The sequence below is a fragment of the Bos javanicus genome, chromosome 13, assembly GCF_032452875.1.
Source record: "Bos javanicus breed banteng chromosome 13, ARS-OSU_banteng_1.0, whole genome shotgun sequence".
Lineage (NCBI taxonomy): Eukaryota > Metazoa > Chordata > Mammalia > Artiodactyla > Bovidae > Bos > Bos javanicus.
Window position 1 is genome coordinate 50,722,399 of NC_083880.1, and position 27,715 is coordinate 50,750,113.

The 27,715-nt window shown below is 39.5% G+C and overlaps 1 protein-coding gene across 1 annotated transcript in view; it reads right to left on the minus strand.

Annotated features, from left to right (window-relative positions):
- The window catches only part of HAO1 (hydroxyacid oxidase 1), a 64,330-nt gene that overhangs the window by 33,288 nt on the left and 3,327 nt on the right, over window positions 1-27,715 (minus strand). The window contains exon 2 of the mRNA XM_061436632.1: window positions 23,244-23,395. Within this exon, the coding sequence (XP_061292616.1) occupies window positions 23,244-23,395 (152 nt within the window). The remainder of the gene's footprint in view (window positions 1-23,243; window positions 23,396-27,715) is intronic.

Genomic DNA, 27,715 nt, shown 5'->3' on the forward strand with positions numbered 1-27,715 from the left:
ACTGTAGCCTACCAGGCTCCTCCCTACAGGCAAGAGTACTAGAGTGGGTTGCCATTTACTTCTCCAGGGGATCTTCCTGACCCAGGGATTGAACCTGGGTCTCCCGCATTCCAGATTCCAGGCAGACGCTTTAACCTCTGAACCACCAGGGAAGAGATTAACATTTAAATCAGTAGACTTTACATAAAGCAGATTACTCTCCATAATGTGAATAGGCCTCATCCATTCAGTTGAAGGCCTTGAAAAAAAAGACTGACCTTTCTGGAGGAAGAGGGAATTCTGTCAGCAGATTGCCTTCACATTCAAATACCAACTCAGCTTTTCTGGGGTCTCCAGTGTGCCAGCTCTAGATTTTGGACTTAACCAATTTATACATTTGTATGAGCCGATTCCTTGAATCTCTCTCTCTCTCCATTTCTCTATTTCTCTGTTTCTCCCTTGTCTCTCTCTCACAGTCCCTCTCTCACTCCTCCTTCCTTCTCTTTCAGTTACAAGGAATGACATTTGCAGACTCAGAAAGTTTATCAAGATATATTAAGAAACCAGAGAATTCCCTGGTGGTTCAAGATTCTACCCTCTCACCACAGAAGCCTGGTTTCAGTTCCTGATCAGTGACCTAAGTTCCATGCGGCATGACCCCCCGCCCTCCACCGTTCTCTTCCCCACCCAAAAAAATAGGAGAAGAAAGAAAAAAAAATCTCCAAAATAACTGGTATACCATGATTTGTACGAATGTGATTATTGGTGTATGAACCTAAACAAACTAATTGTTAATGATAGGTGAGGGTGGGAGAGTTTATTTTTTCTTCCTTTATAACTTTTTAAATTTTATCTTTTAAAATCTGTTAAAAATGCATTTGCCATTTACATTGTCATTTAAAATTTTATACAATTCATATGTTAGACACCTCAAACAGACATCAGTCACCTCACAACCTTTTAAACAAGATATCAAGTAATGCCTCAACCAGTAACACTGAAGAAGCTGAAGTTGAAAGGTTCTATGAAGACCTACAAGACCTTCTAGAACTAACACCCAAAAAAGATGTCCTTTTCAATATAAGGGACTGGAATGCCAAAGTAGCAAGTCAAGAAACACGTGGAGTAACAGGCAAGTTTGGCCTTGGAGTACAGAATGGAGCAGGGCAAAGGCTATTAGAGTTCTGCAAAGAGAACACACTGTTCATAGCAAACACCCTCTTCCAACAACACAAAAGACGACTCTACACATGAATGTCACCAGATGGTCGACACCAAAACCAGACTGATTATATTTTTTGCAGCCAAAAATGGAGAAGCTCTATACAGTCAACAAAAACAAGACGAGGAGCAGACTGTGGCTTGGATCATGAACTCCTTATTACCAAATTCAGACTTAAATTGAAGATAGTAGGGAAAACCACTAGACCATTCAGGTATGACTTAAATCAAACTCCTTATGATTATACAGTGGAAGTGAGAAATAGATTTAAGGGACTAGATATGATAGATAGAGTGCCTGATAAACTTGGATGGAGGTTCCTGTTCCCATTGTACAGGAGACAGGAATCAAGACCATCCCCCAAAAAAGAAATGCAAAAAAGCAAAATGGCTGTCTGAGGAGGCCTTACAAATAGCTGTGAAAAGAAGAGAAGCAAAAAGCAAAGGAGAAAAGGAAAGATATACTTATTTGAATGCAGAGCTCCAAAGAATAGCAAGAAGAGATAAGAAAGCCTTCCTCAGTGATCAGTGCAAAGCAATAGAGGAAAACAACAGAATAGGAAAGACTAGAGATCTCTTTAAGAAAATTAGAGATCCAAAGGGAACATTTCATGTAAAGATGGGCTCTATAAAGGACAGAAATGGTATGGACCTAACAAAAGCAGAAGATATTAAGAAGAGGTGGCAAGAATACAGAGGAACTGTACAAAAAAAGAGTTTTAGGACCCAGATAATCATGATGGTGTGATCACTCACCTAGAGCCAGACATCCTGGAATGTGAAGTCAAGTGGGCCTTAGAAAGCATCACTACGAACAAAGCTAGTGGAGGTGATGGAATTCCAATTGAGCTATTCCAAATCCTGAAAGATGATGCTGTGAAAGTGCTGCACTCAATATGCCAGCAAATCTGGAAAACTCAGCAGTGGCCACAGGACTGGAAAAGGTCAGTTTTCATTCTAATCCCAAAGAAAGGCAATGCCAAAGAATGCTCAAACTACCACACAATTGCACTCATCTCACATGCTAGTAAAGTAATGCTCAAAATTCTCCAAGCCAGGCTTCAGCAATACATGAACTGTGAACTTCCAGGTGTTCAAGTTGGTTTTAGAAAAGGCAGAGGAACCAGAGATCAAATTGCCAACATCAGCTGGATCATGTAAAAAGCAAGAGAGTTCCAGAAAAAGATCTATTTCTGCTTTACTGACTATGCCAAAGCCTTTGACTGTGTGGATCACAATAAAGTGTGGAAAATTCTGAAAGAGATGGGAATACCAGACCACCTGACCTGCCTCTTGAGGAACCTATATGCAGGGCAGGAAGCAACAGTTAGAACTGGACATGGAACAACAGACTGGTTCCAAATAGGAAAAGGAGTATGTCAAGTCAGTATATTGTCACCCTGCTTATTTAACTTATATGCAGAGTACATCATGAGAAACGCTGGGCTGGAAGAAGCACAAGCTGGAATCAAGATTGCTAGGAGAAATATCAATAACCTCAGATATGCAGATGACACCACCCTTATGGCAGGAAGTGAAGAGGAACTAAAAAGCCTCCTGATGAAAGTGAAAGAGGAGAGTGAAAAAGTTGGCTTAAAGCTCAACATTCAGAAAACTAAGATCATGGCATCTGGTCCCATCACTTCATGGGAAATAGATGGGGAAACAGTGGAAACAGTGTCAGACTTTATCTTTCGGGGCTCCAAAATCACTGCAGATGGTGACTGCAGCCATGAAATTGAAAGATGCTTACTCCTTGGAAGGAAAGTTATGACCAACCTAGATACCATATTGAAAAGCAGAGATATTACTTTGCCAACAAAGGTCCGTCTGGTCAAGGTTATATTTTTCCAGTGGTCATGTATGGATGTGAGAGTTGGACTGTGAAGAAAGCTGAGTGGTGAAGAATTGATGCTTTTGAACTGTGGTGTTGGAGAAGACTCTTGAGAGTCCCTTGGACTGCAAGGAGATCCAACCAGTCCATCCTAAATGAGATCAGTCCTGGGTGTTCTTTGGAAGGACTGATGCTAAAGCTGAAACTCCAGTACTTTGGCCACCTGATGTGAAGAGCTGACTCATTGGACAAGACCCTGATGCTGGGAAGGATTGGGGACAGGAGGAGAAGGGGACGACAGAGGATGAGATGGCTGGATGGCATCACCGACTCAATGGACATGAGTTTGAGTAAACTCCAGGAGTTGGTGATGGACAGGGATGCCTGGCATGCTGCAATTCATGGGGTTGCAAAGAGTCAGACACGACTGAGCGACTGAACTGAACTGAACCAATCCTATTGTCTTAGAGAACTTGAAAGAACATGAATGACAGGCTTTTTTCCAAAAATAGGTAGTAAATTGGGGTCAGCTTTAGTGGAGGACAAACTGATACAATGTCTGTATGCCAAATGCCAAAAGATAAATAATAAATATATAAAATTGACTACTTGACCCTGGTTCATTTGACTTACCTTCGATCTGCCATCCATCAAATATGAGTGAAAGTCATCCAAGTGACACAGTGAGATGATAAGAATCAAGGGACATGCTCTTTACAAAGCTGCTCTGAGAGGTTAAAATGCTTTCATGCTTTTCAAACTGTAGCAAGCAGATAAATCCCCTGGAGTGTTTATGAAAACACAAATTGTGAAAAGCACCACAGAGTTTCTGATGCAGTCTGGCAGAGACGGGGCCCAAGAACTTGCCTTTCTAACCAGCTCCCAGGTGGTGCCAATGCTGCCAGTCCCTGGACCACTCTTTGACATTCAAACAGCATCATCATGTAAGCTGGATGGGTGCATCTTTACCCTCAGACTAAGGTGACATTTGAAATAGCAACCAGTAGAACAAAGATTGTGACCAGTTACAAGAGATGCACATGCAGTAAATGGCAGGCATTAACCACGGGTTTCCAAATTTCCATGCCTTCTCAAGTATATAGAAAACATGTTCCCTTGGTTGTCATGGTCCTAAGGATTAGGGGAGTACATTTGTTCATACTGGTAACAAGGGAGTCTTCTGGGCATCTGGGAATTCTAGAAAAATCATTGCCTTGAGGGAGTGGTCAGACATGCTGGGTTCTCTGTGTGACCTTACTTAGGCCACATCCTCTTTACTCTAAGGTAACCTGGTAGTAAAGCGGATTTTGTTTTTGATGATTGTTACTTTTCCAATGCCTTCAAAGATGCTTTTCATCCCTGTTCTTCAGGTCACAGGTCAGATAAAGAAGACTTAACCTGAAGGTTATATTATCTATGGATCATTCATCTGTTTCCTCTAAGTGTTCCTTCGAGAATTTCTCTCTTAAGGACTCATATTAGAAAAATATTGCCCAACAAACCACATTTTAAGTAAGAAATTATGAGTAATAATATGTATAAATATCTTATCTTCATTAAGAGTTGTAAATATGAAAAATAGATCCAGGTCATCCATTATTGTTTGGAACAAACACCAGAGGACAACGATTGTTTGGATCAGAATCCCCTAACCATCAATTTCCCATAAAGAAATGTGTTCTGAAAAGGATGTGGCCTAAGTAAGGTCACACAGAGAACCCAGCATGTCTGACCACTCCCTCAAGGCAATGATTTTTCTAGAATTCCCAGATGCCCACAAGACTCCCTGTTACTAGTATGAACAAATGTACTCCCCCAATCCTTAGGACCATGACAACCAAGGGAACAGGTTTTCTATATACTTGGGAAGGCTTGGAAATTTGGAAACCCGTGGTTAATGCCTGCCATTTACTGCATGTGCATCTCTTGTAATTGGTCACAATCTTTGTTCTACTGGTTGCTAACTATTTCAAATATCACCTTAGTCTGAGAGTAAAGATTCACCCTTCCAGCTTACATTGTTCTGAGGGGGACAAAAAGTACAAGGTTTTTAATTTTATAAATGACTGAACATAGATTTTGTTGAAAAATTCTAATTTGAGTTGTCCTAGTCTAGTGCCAAGAACTCAAAAGTTTTTGAAGTCCGTTTTCCCTATTTATTTTCCACAATGAAACTCTCACCTGCTCTCACAAGGAGCAAGTGTCAAATTTCATTTTACAAAGGGCAGGGGTCAATGTTCATGGGCCCCCATTCCTAACATGTAGTGCAGAATGAAGACTCCAAAGCATGTTGCCTTTTCCCAATTCCTGGCAAAATGGTGATGTTACTAAAAGGCAAGGCCTGTCTCTTGCCCATGAGAAGGTCCCCAGCACTGATCCAAATCTGAACATCTTGCCTTTCATGATAGTCAACATGTCCTAGAGAAAGCATACCCTGGAAGCTACAACATTAAGTAAACATTGATCCCATATGACTCTATTTCCTATTTCCATCCACTCTTTTTTTTTTTTAAAACTTTACATAATTGTATTAGTTTTGCCAAATATCAAAATGAATCCGCCACAGGTATACTGTTTTATCATCCCTGAGATAAATCTTCAAGGATAGACATATAAACTCTTAATATTCTAGGTATATTCAGACTTTGTTTATATTTGATATATCTTTCTCTTCTTTATTTAGAAGAAAGAGTCATCAAGTCACTGCTATTGAAAAATACATACCCCCCCCAACACACACACTACTAAAGAGATACTAGTAAGGTTTTAGATATTGAAACATCAAAGATAAAACCCTACAAATGACCTAAGTAATAATGTCAATCTCTCCTATCTCTCAAGCAGTGGTAAAGAATCTGCCTGCCAGTGCAGGAGATGCAAGTGATGTGGGTTTGATCCCTGGCTCAGGAAGATCCCCTAGAGTAGGAAATGGCAACCCATTTCAGTATTCTTGCCTGGAAAATTCCATGGATAGAGGAGTCTGGCAGGCTACAGTCCAAGGTGTCTCAAAGATTCGGACACGACTGAGCGCGCGTGCACACACACACACACACACACACACACGAGTCAGAGGTCTGGGCTGCACTCTCAGGCTTACCATCTATGAGGCACATTTCAACTGTAAAGATTCTTCAACCAAAGCTGCTGCCCCACCCACTCCATCACATCATAGTATTGCCAGATGGTCCATTGAGATGATATTTATGAATGTTTTCTGGTAAACTCTAAAGCTAAGCAATTGTAAAGGGTTAAGTGAGAGAATGCCTAACCGTATTTGGGAAAAGAAGTTCTAGATAACTTTTTAAATTTTTAGAATTTTGTCAAGCACCTGGAGTTCTCATTATTCATAATCCTCTCAACATACAGCTTTCCTCTGCAATGTTTTGGGTTTTTTTTTTTTAATTTTTTAATTTTGTTTTTTTGGCAACACCTTCCAGCATGTAGGATCTTAGTTCCCCACAAGGGATCAAAACAGGGCCCTCTATACTGGGAGTGCAAAGTCTTAACCACTGGACCACCAGAGAAGGCCCTCTCTACAAGGGTACTGATGCTCAAGACATTCATTCTTCCTTACAAATATAGTGTCAGATTCTCACTTCCTGAAGCAAGAGAGCACTTATGGAAGAGAGGAACCTTCTCCAGGCCAAGAAACTCCAGGCTATGGCTGATAGAGGGATATCAAAGGAGGAAATTCCTACATTCCCGGGGTGTGATCTTTTTGTAAAGTCAATGGCAAGACAAAAGCAAATAATCTAGGAGTTACAACAAAAATATGCCATTCTCCACTCCCCATGGCTGTCCTTCATCTGTCTACAGATTTCCATGAAGAGAACCATGGAGAAGATATTAGTGCCTATAGTATTCACTAAGCCCATCAAGCAGTAATTTCTGAAAGCAAACGTTTCAGATTTTCCCTACACTCTTTAGTTTCTCCCCTCTTTTACAACTGTAAGCATAATATGGAAATCATGAGATCAATACTATCAGCTTTAACCCCTCCCCCAACATCAAAGTGGGCTATGGGCTAGTGGAAAATGTTGGTGCATTCTGTTTAATAGAACAAAAATTATCTTTAGACCTATCCAAATAGTTCTTTATTAGAATTAAATCACATGCCCTAGGGTGGGGAAATGCTACATGGGTTACAATAATCTGGCATAAGACCAAGTTAATTCTACCTCCCAAATTCAATGTAATTAATTCAGTGTCCTACACTATGAAATCTGTAAACAACTACTGAGGTTTATATCAGTTCATATTATATATGAATGCAGCCACCTCTGGTTGAAACAAAGGCTAAACCCAATGTTCAGTGATTTGGCTGGGATAGAACAGGTAAATAGCTTTGCAAAACAGCACAAGTTGGCAAAATCCTCCCTATGGCTGAGAAATGCAATTGTATTTCTAGGTTTGGCCAGGGTTTCACTTTACATCAAGCCTTAAATAAAACATTTATTTCTAATCCAAGTAATCTGAATGTGGAGGCAAGCAGATAGGAGGGCTATTGTGACCTTAAATCTCAGGAGATGCTAAATCTGCCTGTTTCAGTTCTTTAAATAAAGACTACTTTGTACACATCTCCCATGCATCTAGAGTCTGCTTCTCAGTTCCTGCTCATTGCAGGCAATCATCACGGAATCAGAGGCTCTCAGAAGGTCTTGGAGGGCCTTCAGATGGAAACAATATTTGAGCTACACCCAACACTACTTCATCTTTGGGGATTTAAGCTATGCCTTTGGCTGGAAACCACCAGGAGCTTTCATTCCAGTCTCCGTCCAGTGCTTCTCAAGCTTCAACATGCACAGGAATTACATGCGGATGTTGATAAAGTTCAGATTTTGACCCAAGTGGTCTGGGATATGACCTAAGATTCTGTGTTTCCAACAAGCTTCCTAGTAATGCTGGCATTTGTTTTGTGGACTATACTTTAAGCCAGGACAGGGCTGGCTTGTGACTTGTCAATTGCCAGCCACGTCCTGCTGAATGTGTTTTTCTTCTCCATTGTTATTCCTCTGTAGAGGGACACAGGTAACTTTGCAACATTTTCTTATTAATTCATCTCTTAGTAAGATTTAAAGTCAGGGAACTAAAGTCCACTACAGCAACAACCCCTTGGGCTTCCCTGGTGGCTCAGTGGTAAAGAATCTACCTGCCAATGCAGGAGACATGGGTTCAGTCCCTGGGTTGGGAAGATCCCCTGGAGGAAGAAATGGCAACTCGCTCCTGTATTCTTGCCTAGGAAATCCCATGGACAGAGGAGCCTGGCAGACTACAGACCATGGGGTCACAAAAAAGTTGGACATGACTTAGTGACTAAACAACAACCCCTCAGCACACTTAACCATTATCAGATGTATTTTATAATCTTGCTTATCCAGAATTTGCAAGCTTCCTAGATTTCAGATTCAAAGAAAAAGCAAGTAACAAAATAAAAATAAAGTGACAGAAGATGAGGAGGAAGAGAGGTTTCTCAAAGATAAGAAAGCACAATTTACCAATTATAAAATAGTTCTCAATGTTTAATATCAGGGCAAACAATTGTTCAGTCACTAAGTCTTGTCCAACTGAGACCCCATGAACTACAACACGCTAAACTTCCCTGTCCTTCACGATCTCCCAGAGTTTGCTCAAACTCATATCCACTGAGTTGGTGAATTACACATATAAATAAGATGCCAAACTGTCAAATGAAACTAAAGTTTATCATTCTAGGCTTGACAAGGAAGAGATTTATAATACATTTGAGAATGATGTTTATTCACTACCACAAAAACAGCAATGTGAACTATAAGTTATCAATGGGAATTGATGTCTGTTATTTGGGACATTAACTCATGTGGAATAAACCAGAGCAGAACAATTAAGCAATGTGCTACTTTGGGTACAAATTATTTCTTTGAAAATAACTCTCCTTTATGGGAAAGGTGAGTTAAGCTTCCAAAATTATATGTTTAAGGAAAAGGGGTAATATTATGAAAGGGCAAAAAGGGGCTTTTTTAGGTGCATTTGATTAAAATGCTTCTGTAAAACTTAGTCACCAAAACATCTGTGCTGCAAATTTTGTTGAGAAAACCCATTTTGTCCTCTGCACAGGAAGTCATTATGCAATAGGGAAAATATGCGATGATCATGTACCAAGCAGTTGTGTGGTTCTAAACTCAGGGTCTGACACACTGAAGTGTTTGCATAAACATGCACCATACTAGCCACTGAGGGGTCAGAGTTTCTTTGCCTAGGAAGCTATTATTACACAGAATTGTTAAAGACACAATTAAAATTATTGTCTCAACGTTGAAACCTATCATTTAGATTACTCAGAAAAAGAATGTTCTAAAGTCAGTTATCTAAATTAAGAAACAACTTCTACTATAATTATGTGTGAAATACTCAGAAGTGGTCAAAAATATTCATTTACAATTTAGAAAATTTAACCAATTTAAAGCCTGCCTCAAAAGGCCAAGAAGCCAGTGTTTTCATGACATTCCATGGTCTGATTTTGAAACAATGTAACACTGAGTGGTCATAATGTCACTATACACCAAGAACTCTTTTTCATTGTGTGGAAATATTTTCGGGACAATTCTTCCTAATGGGCTTCCTTAGCCCACCCTTCTTTGTTCGTACTTCATCTCTGAGGCCACACTCTGCAATAGACAAAAACATTAGCTTTACTGTAATGATTCCCAGGTTACAATTCTTTCATTTTTATTGAGTCTCCAGGCCTTGTCATAGCTGGCAGCTGGCATGAAGACCACACCACAGTGAGATGCCTTTTAATGATGGTTTCAAGGAGTATCAGATTTACACATGGTGACTTCAATCAACCTCCCTCAATCTAACACCCTGAATGTTGGAATCCATAGGTAAGCCTTTGCCTTCTAGCTGTCACACTTTGATATCTTCCAGAGCACTAACAGTTTGAGAAGAAGCAATCTCACATTCTCAAGAAAGCTGCTCAGTTCTGGTGCAAAATACTAAAAATTATTTCATTTGATGTTGGTCTTTAAAACAGCTGAAGTCTAATCTTTTAATAGCTGTTTTAGATGAATGAAGTTTCTCTCACTGCAAAGTAATTTCAACGCTGAATCTATCACTTTTTGAATAATTTTATATATGAATTATATATTTATATATGTGCAGATATATAAGATGCCCACAATCATTATTATATATGTATATAAAGCTTCCCAGGTGACGCTAGTGGTAAAGAACCCGCCTGCCAATGCAGGAGACTATAAGAGACACATGTTCAATCCCTGAGTTAGGACGGTGCCCTGGAGTAAGAAATGGCACCCCACTCCAGTATCTTTGCCTGGAGAATCCCATGGACAAAAGAGACTAGCATGCTACAGTCCGTGGGGTCGTACAGAATTGGACATGACAGAAATGAGTTAGCAATACAATATGTATGTGTGTATGTATATGTAATGTGTATATGTACAGAAAGAGCACGTTTACTGACTTTTGATCATTTTAAATAATCAGAATATCCAAAATATACAGTAGTCATTAAATAGGTTGAAAATAAGGGAAAGAAAAGGTACAAATTGATGTTTTATACTACAACGATGCAAAGAGGTATTCCCTTCCAAATTTTTAACTGATGTAATTTGGACGAAGTTTTAGTGAACAGATAGTTCTCTAAAGTTCTCCTTTATTCCTCCTTACTTTTGTTTCTTCTTAGTAAAAGTGGATACAATAATGGCTGAAGACAAATCAGTGGATCAGACTCTAGAGTGAAACAGATCTAGGTTCAATCCCCATCTTAACCACCGACCAATACTGGTCAAGGGTGTCCTTCACTATTGTCAAATGAGGAGACTGATAAAAGATCATGATCACACAGGTCTATTGTGAGGGTTAATGATAGGGATGTGAAGTTCAAGTACCTGGTATATAAAAGGCACTCACTTCAGAAATAGTGAAAGTTTCATTTAAAGTAAATCTGGTGCTTTTCCTGGATTTAGTTAAAATTAAAACTTATGGTGATATTTTCCTCATATATATATGCTTGGTCACCTAGTACAACACATAAATATATAAATCAATAAAGCTTTCAAAAATACATCGTATGGGCCTGGAGCAAAGGAAATGACAATTTTTCTTGCTGAATGGTCTTTCACTCAGTGTTAAGGTTGATCACTTAATCTCGGAAAATCCAGAAAATTCAACAGCTAAATCTCTCACCTACACCCTAATTCAGCTCTTTGGGGCCTTTGTGTCACTCTGCAGTCTGTTCCACCTGCACCTTAATAGGTGGTCAAGTCACAACTGAGTCCCAAAACTTCACTTTGGAATGTTCTGCCCTTTTAGCCTCAAAAAGAAAGTGTTTAGATTTAATGGTTTTATGGCCCATCAAATCCTGTGTGGTAGCCTCTAATTGCATCCAGGGGTAGGAATTTCTTTTTAAAATCTTTTTTTTTTTTTTTTTGACAGTTTAATAAGAATTTACTAATATGCTGAGCATTCCTGGAACGCATTGGGTAGGTTTTAATTTTTCTCTATTTGAGGTCCCAGCACTCCCTCATGTGGTATTTGTTCACATAACAAGTCAGATGCAAAAGCATAAGTAAATATTTAATCTCTTTTTTTTTTCTTTCATTATTATTTCCCATGATTAAACAGAGCAAAAGAGCTAATGTACCTCAATGGGAAATGAAATAAAATTTTACTACATCCACCGTACATAAAACCAGAGAGATTTTCACAATGCTATAGTAAACATTTTATTAATTAGTTCTCCGAGAAATCAGATATACTCTACTTATTCTGCAAGATGGAAATTTAACCTAATGAGACCACTCTCTTTATGTGCTACTAGCATTTGTATTTATTATTTCTATTTGTTTCAATATATTAATATTTTGGAGAACTGATTTTGTATTCATCCCTGAAGGTTATATGACGAATAAAACTTAAAAATTAAAACCCAATCTAATACAGTTTCAAACAGATATGCCATTATAAGTAAGGGGCATTTGTATGACTACTTAAATATTATTGCTTGCTTAGTTGTTCAGTCATGTCTGACTTTTTGCAACCCTTTGGGCTGTAGGCCATCAGGCTTTTTCAGGCAAGAATACTGGAGTGGGCTGCTATTTGCTCCTCCAGGGGATCTTCTCCACCCAAGGATCAAACCCGCATCTCCTGTTTCTCCTGCTTTGCAGGCAGATTCTTTACCTGCTGAGCCACTGGAGAAGCTCCTTAAATGTTATAATAATTACCAATTATTAAAATGTTGACATCCATTGCAATAACCTCTTATTCATAGCACTGTGCATGGCAAACTGCTTTCCACTGAATGTTTCCTGGTTACTCCTTCCATCTTGCATGTGTGCATGCTAAGTTGCTTCAGTTGTATCTGACTCTGCAACCTTATGGACTGTAGCCAGCCAGGGACTATAGCCTTCCAGGCTCCTCTGTCCGTGGGATTCTCTAGGCAACAATATTGGAGTCCTCCTCCAGGGGATCTTCCCAACCCAGGGATCGACCCCTTGTCTCTTATGTCTCCTGCCTTGGCAGGCTGGTTCTTTACCACTAGCACCACCTGGGAAGCCCCCCTTCCATCTTAAAAGAATTTTAATTTTTGTTTGTTTAAAGTTTAAGCACCTTTATTCATGCTCCTGAATTTTGCACAAGGTTCCTATTTCCTAATAAGTTTCATATCCTGTGGCTTATTCCATACTCTCAAAACTAAAGGGATAAAACTGTAAAAACATAGAACATTTGCAGTTAATATTCCAAGACTATATAACATATAGCTTGCTGTAGGGATCTTGCTGCAATTAGACTGATATGACATTTGGTAATACCAGTAACTGGCCAGAGTATTATAGACAACATTGTGTATTGTGATTAATAATCTTGAACCAGGCATTTAATCTCTCCAAGCCTCAGTTTCCACATCCACAGGAGTTGGATAAAGGGCTTTGGGCTCACACATTTTAAGACACCACTAGGGGATAGATCGGAGAGGGCAATGGGACCCCACTCCAGTACTCTTGCCTGGAAAATCCCACGGGTGGAGGACCCTGGTAGGCTGCAGTCCATGGGGTCGCTAAGAGTCAGACACAATTGAGCAACTTCACTCTCACTTTTCACTTTCAGGCATTGGAGAAGGAAATGGCAACCCACTCCAGTGTTCTTGCCTGGAGAATCCCAGGGACGGAGGAGCCTGGTGGGCTGCCGTCTATGGGGTCACACAGAGTCAGACATGACTAAAGCGACTTAGCAGCAGCAGCAGCAGGGGATAGATGAGTTAAAAATTCAAATTTCCTGGCACATATTAATTGCTAAATAAATGTTGGCTATCATAATTTTCCACAAGACTTTGAAGTATCACTTTTTAAATTTATATGTGTTTTTTAAACACCTATTTGTTTTCAGCAAGATCCAGAGATAAATACTTATCTGATCAGTCTCCTCCAAACCAAGAAGGCAGCTTTAAGAAATAAAAATCCAGTGTAGGTAGATACTCACTCCACACTCTCTATCCTCCAGAGCTGGCATAGAGTTGAAAGTAAGTGGGCTGGGAGGAAGTTCCAGAAATGTAAGGAAGGGCAGGTCTCTACTTTGGTCTCTCTTTTTGTATTTGATGACATTTTTAAAATGGAACAAAATAATTTATTTATATGCTGAAAAAATTGTAAAGACCATCTATTCCTGTTGGGAGTTTTCTACTTTTGAATACTTTTTCTTTGTTTCTGTCTTAGCAACAGAACCCTTTGTTTGAAGGGTCACTCTTTTGAATCCCAATAAGTAACAAAAGTAGCTGTGTGCTCAGTGACACACTTAACTTCCCTGAGATACTTGGAAACAACTCCAGCTCCTTGGGACACAGGAAATAAACCACTGCTCTTGCATAAGCAGCTCACTTTATCAGTGCAGGAGCGTAATCATAGAGAGTGGAAATGTCCCGCCTGAAGGAGCGAAACTAGTTAGTGGTGAATTTCCACATAAATCAGATGCCCCAGCCTGGCAGCTCAGTGGTCAGTTGTAGCCCACAAAAGTATTTACTTTGGCCCACACATTGTTGCCCCAAACAGTGTTTTAAAGAATTTTGATTTATTTGCCAACGTTTAAAAACCAGGAGATTGCACATAAAAATCAAGGTTTCTGGCTTCTCTTAAAAAAATTTTTTTTGAAGATTTGGCAAACCCACATTCTCATTCCCATAGGGCATCAGTTAGCTGGAGGTAAGATGGGGCTACCCTCCTTCCATGGAATATGCAGTCTAGGCATGGTACCCTCTCTACCACTGAGCTTGCATTGTTGTTTTCTCAACTTCATCTCTCCTTGCACATTTACATTACCAACCTGGCCCTAAAAGCCATTTTTTGAGGTTTCTGCATAAAACTTAAAAAAAAAATTAAGCAAAGTAAAAAGAGCATTCTTTACTTCCACTAAGATATAAATGGAGTGTACTTTTCTGATGTGTAGAATGTATGGAAGAGAAATATTTTAGGGACTTGGAATCCCAGGGGCAAATAAAAGTTGAGCCCCACTTCAGGAAGCTTTTCCCAACATTTATCTCATGTGATTCTCACAAGAACTTCTAGAGGTAAGATCTCTTATTAAAGTAGGATTGCCAGCTATAGCAAATAGACATAGGATACCCTGTTACAAATGAATTTTTATCTGAAATGCAACCACAGCTTGCTCTTTCGTTGCCATTTTGAAAAGAAAGAAAGTGTAGTTCCACTGGTCACTCTACAATCACAGTCATGTAAAAACAGAGAGCTCTGTTTTGGGGTTTAGTTGGTACTGGGGACATGTCCCACAGTGGTAAGGAGAAAGACCAAAGGACCCCTGAAGCAGGGCTCCATGAAGAAGTTTGCAGAACAGTGAGACCCTGGCACCATGACAACTTTCAGAACTTTCTAGCTGCTCATTCTAATTATTCAGGCCAGACCATTCCCTGGGGATTTGAATATCCTTCACTTAACTCTTACTGACCAAGCTAGGGGGAGCCCTTTCTTCAGAAAGGGCTGCTAACTATCACCTATTCTCCAAGTATTGTTAGTCGCTCAGTTGTGCCCAACTCTTTGCGACCCCATGGACTGCAGCCCACCAAGCTCCTCTGTCCATGAGATTTTTTGGGCAAGGATACTGGAGTGGATTGCCGTTTCCTTCTCCACCTATTCTCCAAACTTGGCTTCAATTTCTCCTGCTAGCTAGGGACCAAGACTCTGGAAACAAGAAAGCTACATTAAGGGCCAGATAATTAGGAGAGTGAGAAAAAAAGTCCTTCACAACAACATCCATAGATTTCATAATCTCCACAAGGATCAAGCTAGCTTGAGAGTATGTCCATATTTGGAAACAATAGAGTAAATCAAATATTAGCTGTATAATTCCATGTTGATTTCGTCAGTTTTGAGAGAAAGAAACAATCTCTATCAAATACAAGCATCCCTCCACTTTTAAAGTGCCTATGGTTGTATTAATATTCAGTTAGCCACTGTCTTGGTTTGTATTCTTCCAGAAGCTGACAATGAGACAGTACTGTGAGCCTGAGACTTTTATTTGGGAATGATCACAAGCTAAGCTGAAGGAATGGGAAAGTGAAAGAGGAAAGGGAGGCAGCCAAGGAAGGGTGTGATATTGGGCAGGTGACTTCTGAAGGCAACTGGGGCCCAGGCTTACTGGGGAAACCCTGGGTGGTAAGATGAGAAAATACTTCCGTGACCCTGATCAAAGAGAGCTGGAGTATTTTTCTAACAGCCTGAAGGATGCCCTTCCACTCACCAACTTCCAACACCACCCCCATCAGCTCCTGTTGCCAGAGAAAATATTAGGCAAAAAGTTGCATGTTCTGATAGAAATGGGAAGTAACAAAGGAATATATGATGGGCACCAAAAGCATCTGTTCCAGACACACATTTTTTCCTTCTGAATAATCTATCCATCCCACAACCAACACATACCAACCAAGGAGCCCTTTTTGTTAAGAGCTGATCACCACCACTTTGGAGGATTAATAGCCATACTACATAGACCATCAATCCATAGACAGTGATAGGAACATAGAAGAAATCTTAAGAATGTTGAAATCCTTGAGGGATGATTCTACTACAAATATGGAATATAAACTGTCATGTCAGTAGCCTGACAAGAACCTGTTCAGAATCTTAGCTTCTTGAAGCCAGTGTGTATAACCTTTCCTTGCGAATTCCTCTGTGTTCTCAGTGTCACTACATCATTTGCTCTGCCTGTTCTGCCTTATCCTAACGTCTATCAAGTGTTTCACTCTCCTGCATTCTCCTGGGGTAGGCATAGGCTGCTTCGCCTGCACCTTAAATAGCAAATTTTTTCCCTTTTACCTTTAGGGCTTCCCTGGTGGCTCAGCAGGTAAAGAATCCACCTGCAATGTAGGAGACCTGGGTTTCAATCCCTGGATTGGGAAGATCCCCTGGAGAAGGGAACAGCTACCCACTCCAGTATTCTGGTCTGGAGAACTCCATGGACTATATAGTCTATAGGGTCACAAAGAATTGGACATGACTGGGCAACTTTCACTTTCACTTCACTTTCAGGGAATTGTGATTTACAGATAAATGGGCTTCCCCTCATAACACTTGTGGGATTTTCTGGAAATTAAAAACAACACAAGGTGGCTAAGAGCCCAAACTGTGGAGCCAGACTGCCGAGGTCTGAATCCTATCTGTATCATTTATAAATTCACACAATTTTGTGACCCTCGGTGTCTACTGTGTGCTTCAGTTTTTCATGTATCAGTTCAGTTCAGTCACTCAGTTCTGTCCAACTCTTTGCGACCCCATGAATCGCAGCACGCATGGCCTCCCTGTCCATCACCATCTCCTGGAGTTCACTCAAACTCACATCCATTGAGTTGGTGATGCCATCCAGCCATCTAATCCTCTGTCATCCCCTTTTCCTCCTGCCCCCAATCCCTCCCAGCATCAGAGTCTTTTCCAATGAGTCAACCCTTCGCATGAGGTGGCCAAAGTACTGGAGTTTCAGCTTTAGCATCAGTCCTTCCAAAGAACACCCAGGGCTGATCTCCTTCAGAATGGACTGGTTGGATCTCCTTGCAGTCCAAGGGACTCTCAAGAGTCTTCTCCAACACCACAGTTCAAAAGCATCGGTTCTTCAGTGCTCAGCTTTCTTCACAGTCCAACTCTCACATCCACACATGATCACTGGAAAAACCATAGCCTTGACTAGACGAACTTTTGTTGGCAAAGTAATGTCTCTGCTTTTCAATATGCTATCTAGGTTGGTCATAACTTTTCTTCCTAGGAGTAAGCATCTTTTAATTTCATGGCTGCAGTCACCATCTGCAGTGATTTTGGAGCCCCAAAAAGTTAAAGCCTGACACTGTCTCCACTGTTTCCCCATCTATTTCCCATGAAGTGATGGGACCTGACGCCATGATCTTCGTTTTCTGAATGTTGAATTTTAAGCCAACTTTTTCACTCTCCTCTTTCACTTTCATCAAGAGACTTTTTAGTTCCTCTTCACTTTCTGCAATAAGGGTGGTGTCATCTGCATATCTGAGGTTATTGATATTTCTCCCGGCAATCTTGATTCCAGCTAGTGCTTCTTCCAGCCCAGCGTTTCTCATGAGGTACTCTGCATAGAAGTTAAATAAGCAGGGTGACAATATACTGACTTGACGTGCTCCTTTTCCTATTTGGAACCAGTCTGTTGTTCCATGTCCAGTTCTAACTGTTGTTTCCTGACCTGCATACAAGTTTCTCAAGAGGCATGTCAGGTGGTCTGGTATTCCCATCTCTTTCAGAATTTTCCACAGTTTATTGTGATCCACACAGTCAAAGGCTTTGGCATAGTTAATAAAGCAGAAATAGATGTTTTTCTGGAACTCTCTTGCTTTTTCCATGATCCAGCGGATGTTGGCAATTTGATCTCTGGTTCCTCTGCCTTTTCTAAAACCAGCTTGACCATCTGGAAGTTCACAGTTTATGTATTGCTGAAGCCTGGCTTGGAGAATTTTGAGCATTACTTTACTAGCATGTGAGATGAGTGCAATTGTGCGGTAGTTTGAGCGTTCTTTGGCATTGCTTTTCTTTGGGATTGGAATGAAAACTGACCTTTTCCAGTTCTGTGGGCACTGCTGAGTTTTCCAAATTTGCTGGCATATTGAGTGCAGCACTTTCACAGCATCATCTTTCAGGATTTGAAATAGCTCAACTGGAATTCTATCACCTCCACTAGCTTTGTCCATAGTGATGCTTTCTAAGGCCCACTAGACTTTACATTCCAAGATGTCTGGCTCTAGGTCAGTGATCACACCATCGTGATTATCTTGGTCATGAAGATCTTTTTGTACAGTTCCTCTGTGTATTCTTGCCACCCCTTCTTAATATCTTCTGCTTCTGTTAGGTCCATACCATTTCTGTCCTTTATCGAGCCCATCTTTGCATGAAATGTTCCCTTGGTATCTCTAATTCTCTTGAACAGATCTCTAGTCTTTCCCATTCTGTTGTTTTCCTCTATTGCTTTGCATTGATCGCTGAGGAAGGCTTTCTTATCTTTTTTTGCTATTCTTTGGAACTCTGCATTCAGATGCTTATATCTGTCCTTTTCTCCTTTGCTTTTCGCTTCTCTTCTTTTCACAGCTATTTGTAAGGCCTCCCCAGACAGCCATTTTGCTTTTTTGCATTTTTTTGAATGGGAATGGTCTTGATCCCTGTCTCCTGTACAATGTCTCGAACCTCAGTCCATAGTTCATCAGGCACTCTATCTATCATATCTAGTCCCTTAAATCTATTTCTCACTTCCACTGTATAATCATAAGGGATTTGATTAAGGTTATATCTGAATGGTCTTGTGGTTTTCCCTTCTTTCTTCAATTTCAGTCTGAATTTGGCAATAAGGAGTTCATGATCTGAGCCACAGTCAGCTCCCAGTCTTGTTTTTGCTGACTGTATAGAGCTTCTCCATCTTTGGCTGCAAAGAATATAATCAATCTGATTTCAGTATTGACCATCTGGTGATGTCCATGTGTAGAGTCTTCTCTTGTGTTGTTGGAAGAGGGTGTTTGCTATGACCAGTGCATTCTCTTGGCAAAATTCTATTAGCCTTTGCCCTGCTTCATTCCGTATTCCAAAGCCAAATTTGCCTGTTACTCCAGGTGTTTCTTGACTTCCTACTTTTGCATTCCAGTCCCCTATAATGAAAAAGACATCTTTTTTGGGTGTTAGTTCTAAAAGGTCTTGTAGGTCTTCATAGAACCGTTCAACTTCAGCTTCTTCAGCGTTACTGGTTGGGGCACAGCATTACTTCTCATATATAAAATGGGCCTAATAATAGTACCTACCTCTTTGGGTTGTTTGGAGGATGTGATGCTTTAATACTTGTAATGTGTTTATAAAAGTGCCTGGAGCATGGTATTAAGTGTTTAATAAATAAATCTAAAAGGGTAAGACTCCAGTAGGCCTTTAATAATGCCTCAGAGTTAGCGCTGGCAGGAAATAGTGTTAGATAAAACCGTCATGCCTAGGCTGTCAAAGTAGTTTCTAAGTAAGCTTTCTTCTCATTTTTCTTCCCACCTTACTCCCAGCAAAAAGGAGTAGTGACCTTGGAATCATCAGAAGTGAGTTGGAGAATAAGTCCTATTAATCACTAACTATGAAAACTTGCTCTGTATGGAACCAGCTCTTCACCTGCTGGGGACAGTGACACCTGTCAAATAGCAAATATAGTGATTTATGTAAAAATAATTTGCAGCTTCAGGGTGTTTTATCAATTCAATAAGCTTTGCTTATTGCCTTCTTCACTTCCTTCCATTCTCATCCATTCCTCCATGGTTCCTTCTCCAGTTTTCTCTCTTATTTTAAATTTAACTTTTATTGCACTCTTCTAAATCAAAGAAAATTCTATACATATAGACCAAAAATAAGAAGGTTATAGAGTCACATCTGATCCTATAGTCAGAATATCCATAACCCACAAATAAAAATTTTGTAAAATGTGGTCTACATTCTTGGTCCTCAAAAGTAAATATATTCTAGGACCTTAATACAGTTTATAACGGCTTTTTAAAAATTCTTATATTGTAACATATTTCTATGCCAGTCAACTCTTCATTTCATATAATTTTTAAATGTTTACCCCATTTTTTATGCATCCTATTTTTTCGCAACCAATCTCTAATTCTGGGACATTTGAGTTATTTTCCTAACTTTTTCTTATTAAAAATAACAGGGACGGGACTTCCTTTGTGGTCCAGTGGCCAAGATTCCACACTTCCAATGCAGGGGGCCTGGTTTTCATCCTTGGCAAGGGAATTAGACCCCACATTGAAACTTCATTGCAAATCTGCATTGCATCAAAAGATCCCTCATGCCTCAGCTAAGACCTGACACAGCCAAATAGGCAAATACTTAAAAAATAATAATAACAGGCATAAAAATTCCTGAAGAAATGTTATTCCTCAAAATCATAATTATTTCCTTGGAATTCCTAGAGGAAATTTATAGCATCACATGGAATTGGTATTTTTAAAGCTTTGACAAACAGTTCCAAACTATTTTCTAGAAAGATTATTCCACTTTATACTCCTCCTAAGTTTAGTTCAGTCTCTCAGTTGTGTCTGACTCTTTGCGACCCCATGAATCGCAGCATGCCCAGCCTCCCTGTCCATCACCAACTCCCGGAGTTTACCCAAACTCATGTCCATCGAGTCGGTGATGCCATCCAGCCATCTCATCCTCTGTCATCCCCTTCTTCCCCTGCCCCCAATCCCTCCCAGCATCAGGGCCTTTTCCAATGAGTCAACTCTTTGCATGAGGTAGCCCAAGTATTGGAGTTTCAGCTTCAGCATCAGTCCTTCCAGTGAACACCCAGGACTGATCTCCTTTAGGATGGACTGGTTGGATCTCCTTGCAGTCCAAGGGACTCTCAAGAGTCTTTGCCAACACCCCAGTTCAAAAGCATCAATTCTTCGGTGCTCAGCTTTCTTCACAGTCCAACTCTCACATCCATACATGACCACTGGAAAAACCATAGCCTTGACTAGATGTATCTTTGTTGGCAAAGTAATGTCTCTGCTTTTTAATATACTGTCTAGGTTGGTCATAACTTTCCTTCCAAGGAGTAAGTGTCTTTTAATTTCAAGGTTGCAATCACTATCTGCAGTGATTTTGGAGCCACCAAAAATAAAGTCTGACACTGTTTCCACTGTTTCCCCATCTATTTCCCATGAAGTGATGGGACCAGATGCCATGATTCATTTTCTGAATGTTGAGCTTTAAGTCAACTTTTTCACTTTCCTCTTTCACTTTCATCAGGAGGCTTTTTAGTTCCTCTTCACTTTCTGCCATAAGGGTGGTGTCATCTGCATATCTGAGGTGATTGATATTTCTCCTGGCAATCTTGATTCCAGCTTGTGCTTCTTCCAGTCCAGCGTTTCTCATGATGTACTCTGCATATAAGTTAAATAAGCAGGGTGACAATATACTGACTTGACGTGCTCCTTTTCCTATTTGGAACCAGTCTGTTGTTCCATGTCCAGTTCTAACTGTTGCTTCCTGACCTGCATATAGGTTTCTCTTAAAAATGCACATTTTCAACATGCATATAACCTCATCCCACGATTTAATCTTAAAATAATATAATTTGATAGTCAGAAAACACAATATTATAAGTTATATTTATTTGATAATCATGGATATGATAAAATATTTTATATATTTAATATGTTTATTGGCCATTTTTATGTCTACATTTGTGAATGTCCTATTTGAATTTTTTCATTTACATCTTTTCCTCCATTTAGGGGTTATATGTTATTTTATTATTCAAACATAAAGCTCTTTACACAAAAAGGACATTAACCTTTTGCAGTCTCATATTTTTTCAATTCATTTTGGTTTACCATTTGTTTTAATCTTTTATAGAAATTTGAGAGTGTGAAAATTTCCATTTTTGTGTGTATGCTGACTTGTTTGCTTTTGTTTTACTGTTTGTGATCTATAGCATGTTTGAGAAGTTCTCTCTTATCCAAATTTTAAGTAGACCAATACCATTTCTCCTTTTTCCCCTTCTCTCTCTCCATATTTCAGGATTACTGTAGATAAATGGTTGGGGCTCCAAGGGTCACTTGTCTCTGTGGTCCCAAAATTAAAGACCTAAATCTTCCCAGCACAATCTCACTGAGTCAGGCTGATATTCAAAGCAGTAGTTTGTGGAAGACATTTCAAGGAGGAAAGTGAATTCACAAGCTCCTTGATTCTTAGAATTAAAATTCTTTAAAAATAGTATTTAGTTCCTGCTCTTTGGTCCTGAATTTCCTGCCTTCCTTGGTTTAGTCACTAAGTCTTGTCCGACGCTTGCGACCCCATGGACTGTAGCCTGCCAGGCTCCTCTGCCCATGGGATTCTCCAGGAAATAATATTGAAGTGGGTTGCCATTTCCTTCTCCTACCTGCCGTCCTTAGCATAAAAAAAAAAAAAATCAGATAAAATGTGTTACCAACTTTTATACATGCTTCTGAAGCAGAATGTGGGGAGATTTATCACTGCACATACCTTTTCAAATATCCATAGTTGCTAGCAGACTGGGAAGTTGACAAATTACCCTTAATTAGGAATTTCTGCATTTCATATTTGAATTTCTCATTATTCCCTCCTAAGGCAGTTGAAAACACTCTATTTTGGGGAATATAACCCATCCATAAGCAAACTATAGCAGAAAACATAACCAACCAAGTCACAGTATTTGCTGTTTGACAGTGAGAATCATGTGGGTTTAGGGGAAGCAAAAAGAGCTTTGAAAATGAGGTGGATGTGAAGTTGAGTCCATCTCTGTATGCCTAGTTGTGTCACCATGGGTGAGTCCCTTTCTCAGACCTCAATTTTTTGAGATGTTGATATTAATACTCACAGTATGAATAAAAGTCAGTGAGCCACTACTCCATGCCAGGTACTGGTACTTTGTATGTGAAAATTCAGTTAATCCTTACAGTAATCCAGGGAGGTAGGTGTTATTTTTATCCCCATTTTACAGCTAATAAAGCTGAAGCACACAGAGTATCTTGCTAAAGTAATACATCTAGAAGGTAGAAGAGCAGGACGTGCAAGAACAGGCATTTCTATGCCAGTCAGTGAGCTTAACTATTGTGAGTATAAAAACATCCAGGGAAGTGTTTGCTTGATTCATACAGAGAAGACAGTCACTAAATGTTAGTTTGTTTCTGTCCTTTGAGTGAGAACCTTCTTCCTACCTCGCACCGTTGCAAGCTCCCCATCCACGTGAGCCATGCACTGCATGGCAGTGGCCCCAACGCAGATTGGCATGCTGACTTTTTGCCCTAAAACAGAAGTCGACAGGTCTATTTCAGCAACGTTCCGGAGCATCCTTGGATATAGCTTCCACCTAGAATTTGGGGGAGGGTGGAGAAAAGGTTTGAGAATTTCAAGTGTTTGAGTTAGAAAAAGAAGATATTCTTGTGTATTTCCCAGCAAGCAAATTACTTCACAAAGCTCAAGGAAATTAGGAAATTTTAATGCTTGTTAAGATAGAAAGTTATCAATAAGATTAATAATAAACCTCTCAAGTTATTGTTCTTAGTCAAGAACAATTAAACTGTAGACATCGCCCATTTGAGTCTACAGCCTTTTGCTCTTTGAGAAACACATTTGCATATCCAGACAATCAAGATCTAGAAGAGTTCCACCATCCTGAAAAATTGCCCCATTTCCTTTCAATCCCCTAACATCCTCTGATCATTTTGTTGTTGTTGTTCCTATAGTTTTACTTTGCAAGAATATCATAAAAATGGAATCATATATAGTTCATCCTGAAATTATATATAATTGATCCTTGAACAGGGCAGGGGTATGGGGTGGGTCAGTCCTTTGCACAGTGGAAAATCTGTGTATAACTTTACAGTTGGATCCTCCAGATCTCTGGTTTCACACCCACAGATTCAAGCAACTGCAGATCATGTACTACCTTTTCGGTGTAAAAAAAAAAAAAAAAAAACCCATGTATATGCGTACCTGCTAAGTTCAAATCCATATTCAAAGGTCAACTCTAGTATATGGCATTTTGAATCAGGCTTGGGATGTGGCTCAGCTGGTTAAGAATCCGTCTGCAATATGGGAGACCTGGGTTCAGTTCCTAGGTTGGGAAGATCCCCTGGAGAAGGGAACAGATACCCATTCCAGTATTCTGGCCTGGAGAATTCCATGAACCGTATAGTCTGTGGGGTGGCAAAGAGTCAGACATGACTGAGTGACTTTCACTTTCACTTTTTTTTAGCTCAGCCTAATGCTTTTGAGATTCATCCATATTGCTGCAAGCATCAATAATTGTCGTTTTCAGTTGATGGTGAGTATTCCATCGTAAAAATGTAGCACAGTTTATCCATTCTCAAGATAAGAATATTTGGAATCTTTCAACTTGGGGTGATAATAAATAATGCCACCATAAGCATTCACCGGAAGGTTTCTGTGTGAACATAGCTTTCATTTCACTTCTTCCAAGCCATTTTGAAGACAGTATAGAATGGCATGGGCATTAGATTAGAGTTTAAGAAGATATCCTATGTCTACGTCAACTGTTCTTTTTTCTTACAGACAGTAGCTTCAGGCAATTACTTGTAAAATTATGATGTGGTTTCTTCAAAATCCTTGATCTGAATTCTGTATCCATTGAAGTATGACGATAAGGTAAGATGGGGTTTTTTTTAGTAAATTGAGCATTTTCCCCGAAAATGTTATTTGGCAGAGACTGGAATTTTTGACCCAAAGAATTTTTGACCCCTGACCATTATCTAAAATTATTTTTTCTGCAGTTCTTTTGTGTAGCAATGTAAGTTACTAACAAACCAAGAAACAAACTAGTAAAATTTACAGGAAAACTAGTTCTCTTTTCTCTCTGCAAAATTTATATCTCCTATTTGTTCAGGATTATTTTCTCCTCATTAGTAATTGATTAAAACTGAAGAACATACAGCCCCAGTTTCTCATGAGCATTAAGGCAATAAACCTGTGAGTACACATGCATATATACCTAACTAGCACTCACCTTCAGGACTTAGATTTAATTCTGCTTCCAGATAGATCAAGATTTTTCATTAATACAGTGAAGTGTGATTTAGTAACAGAGTCACCAAAATAAATGGAACCTCCCAAGACTTAATTGAAGCCTACTTCCTCCAGCGGAAGAAGAAATTCTGCCTTAATGTTGCTTTGAGGAATAGCTAAGGGTCTGTAATATAATCCTTCCTCACATAATAAAGTAAAAACATCCAACCCCTGCAAAACATAATAAAGAAGTTTAACGGTGATTTCTCTGCAATTCCTTTGAACAACATAATTGTCTTGATTTTCTGTCACACCACATGCTCTGCTGCTGGAAGTCTTTTCTTCTCAACTGACCCTCACAGCATGATTCTTTGATCTCCATTCTGAATGGGGAGATGCAGAAACCTTGAAGAGAAATTTTACTACCAGTCATCTCTAAGTGTATTATTAGAATGAGAGAAAAAGATTTAATAGCAGCCGTTGGCATGCTGGCCTTGGAAGGCATTAATATTTACTTAGAGCTGAGAAAACAATGGAAGCTTTTATGAAGAGCACACACAGAGCTGCAGGGCATTAGCCATGTGTGTGTTTGTGTGTCAGAAGGAACATTTTCAGATATCCAGTTCCCCTTGAATCACGCAAGGCTCAACCCTTTCCTCTACAGGCAGCAATTTCATGCTTGTCCACGAGGTGGCGAAGTCACTTTAATAACTATGCTCTTGCTTCCCACACATATAATTTCCTGCCCTGATGATGACATTACAGAGGCATCAACCAACAGCACAAAATGCAATTCCTAGACCAAATTAGATGAGATCAGTGGCGTGGAAAATGTATGCTTTCTAAAAAGTCCTTCACATTTTGAAATGTTCCAAAGAGCAATTACAACTTAACCTTGTCAGGTAATCCCAATAGCTCTGCAAGCCCCACCCAATCTCATCCCGAATTTAAGTTATTTTTTCACAATCTTACATAAAACTAGCTTACTACAACCTTGGACCCTGGTTTTATGGGACTTCCACTTTGGAAAAAAATATGAAGATTGACAAAACAATTGAACCAGCTGAATAATAAACATTTTTCAAAGGTTTCTTAAATGAAGTGGTGCAAAAGTGGAAATCATTTTAACATCCAACAAGGGCCTCAATTTTATGTTATCATAAATCAGGTCCCCAAGAGGAAGTACACTGATGAAGGAAGAAACCCTCTCATCATCCAGTTTTGAAGTTCTGTGCTGTTATTGAATCCCACCAACTCAACACAGTGAATTAATAATTTATAAGTACTGTAAGATGATCATGTCTTCCCAAATGGCTCAGTGGAAAAGAATTTGCCTGCCAATGCAGGAGACTCGGATTCAATCCCTGGGTCAGAAAGATCCCCTGGATGAGGAAATGGCAACCCACTCCAATATTCTTCCTTGGAAAATTTCATGGACAGAGGCGCCTAGTGGGCTAAAGTCCATGGTGTCACAAAAGAGTCCAACACGACTTGGCAACTAAGCAATAAAAATGATGATCATATTAATTTCTCCACACGAATTACTTATTCTAAGCATTAAAAATGCATAACATATATATTCATACATAAATTATGTATATGTATATATAAAATATGCTACAAGTTTTAAAATCTTATTTGTTACTATTTATTTCTCAATATTGAGAGAACTTTAAAACATTTAACTGGAATATTGATACTTCTGAGACACTTGGTAAAGAAGAAGGAATTTAAGTCGGAAGAAAACACAGCCAGGTAAATACTATATTTAAACAGTCAAGCCATTTTCGGAATGCCTCTGTGCGTAGATAAGTTTCAGAAGGCCCATGAATCTCCTGAAATATGCATGTGTGTGTGTGTGTGTGTGTGTGCGCGCGCACGCACGCGTGCGCACATGTGTTTGTGTGTGTAGTTTGTAATACATGTCTGGATAAAAAACCACAGCTTTGAGGTCCAAAGTGGGGAGAGGGAGAGATTTCCAGGGGAGAGGGAGGGAGATGAAGAGAAGAAAAGAAAAGGGAGAAGAATGATGAGGAGGGAGAAGGATGAGAAGATGACGGAACTGATGTGAGATCTCTTGCCATGTGACTTTTCAAAAAATGAGACAATTAACCGCTTTTCATAATGCAAGAGAAAAATCAGCTTGCTTACCTGTGGTGCCAAGTAGCTGAATGATTCTGTGACATTTACACCTATGAGAACCCTAACAATGCCCCTGGTGAATATATATTGCTTCTCAAATGTTTAAGAGAGGGAATGATGTCACTTTTACCACCTCTTATTTGAGAAAATCCATGCAATTTTCAGTGTCACTAAGTGCATTAGGGACGATGAGCTTCCTTTACTAATATCCCATGACTTATAAACACCCAAATTGGAGAATCATATTCCACCAGATAATTTCACAAAAAGCCACAAAATGTGTGCAGACCATGTTTGAGAAAGATAATGTGTTTCTCACATTATAACCCTGGTTAATGTATAAGAGAATCTAAGAACTATCCTTTTGAAAATTAACTCCAAACTTTCAGCCCACACGAAATCTAACAAGCTGACATTTTTCATTGTTCCTGTCATAATTGCAATAGGAAACTCCGTTCTTTGGGTAGTTCTATTTGACTTTATTTGTCTTTGTGTGTGTGTGTGTGTGTGTGTGAAGCAGACA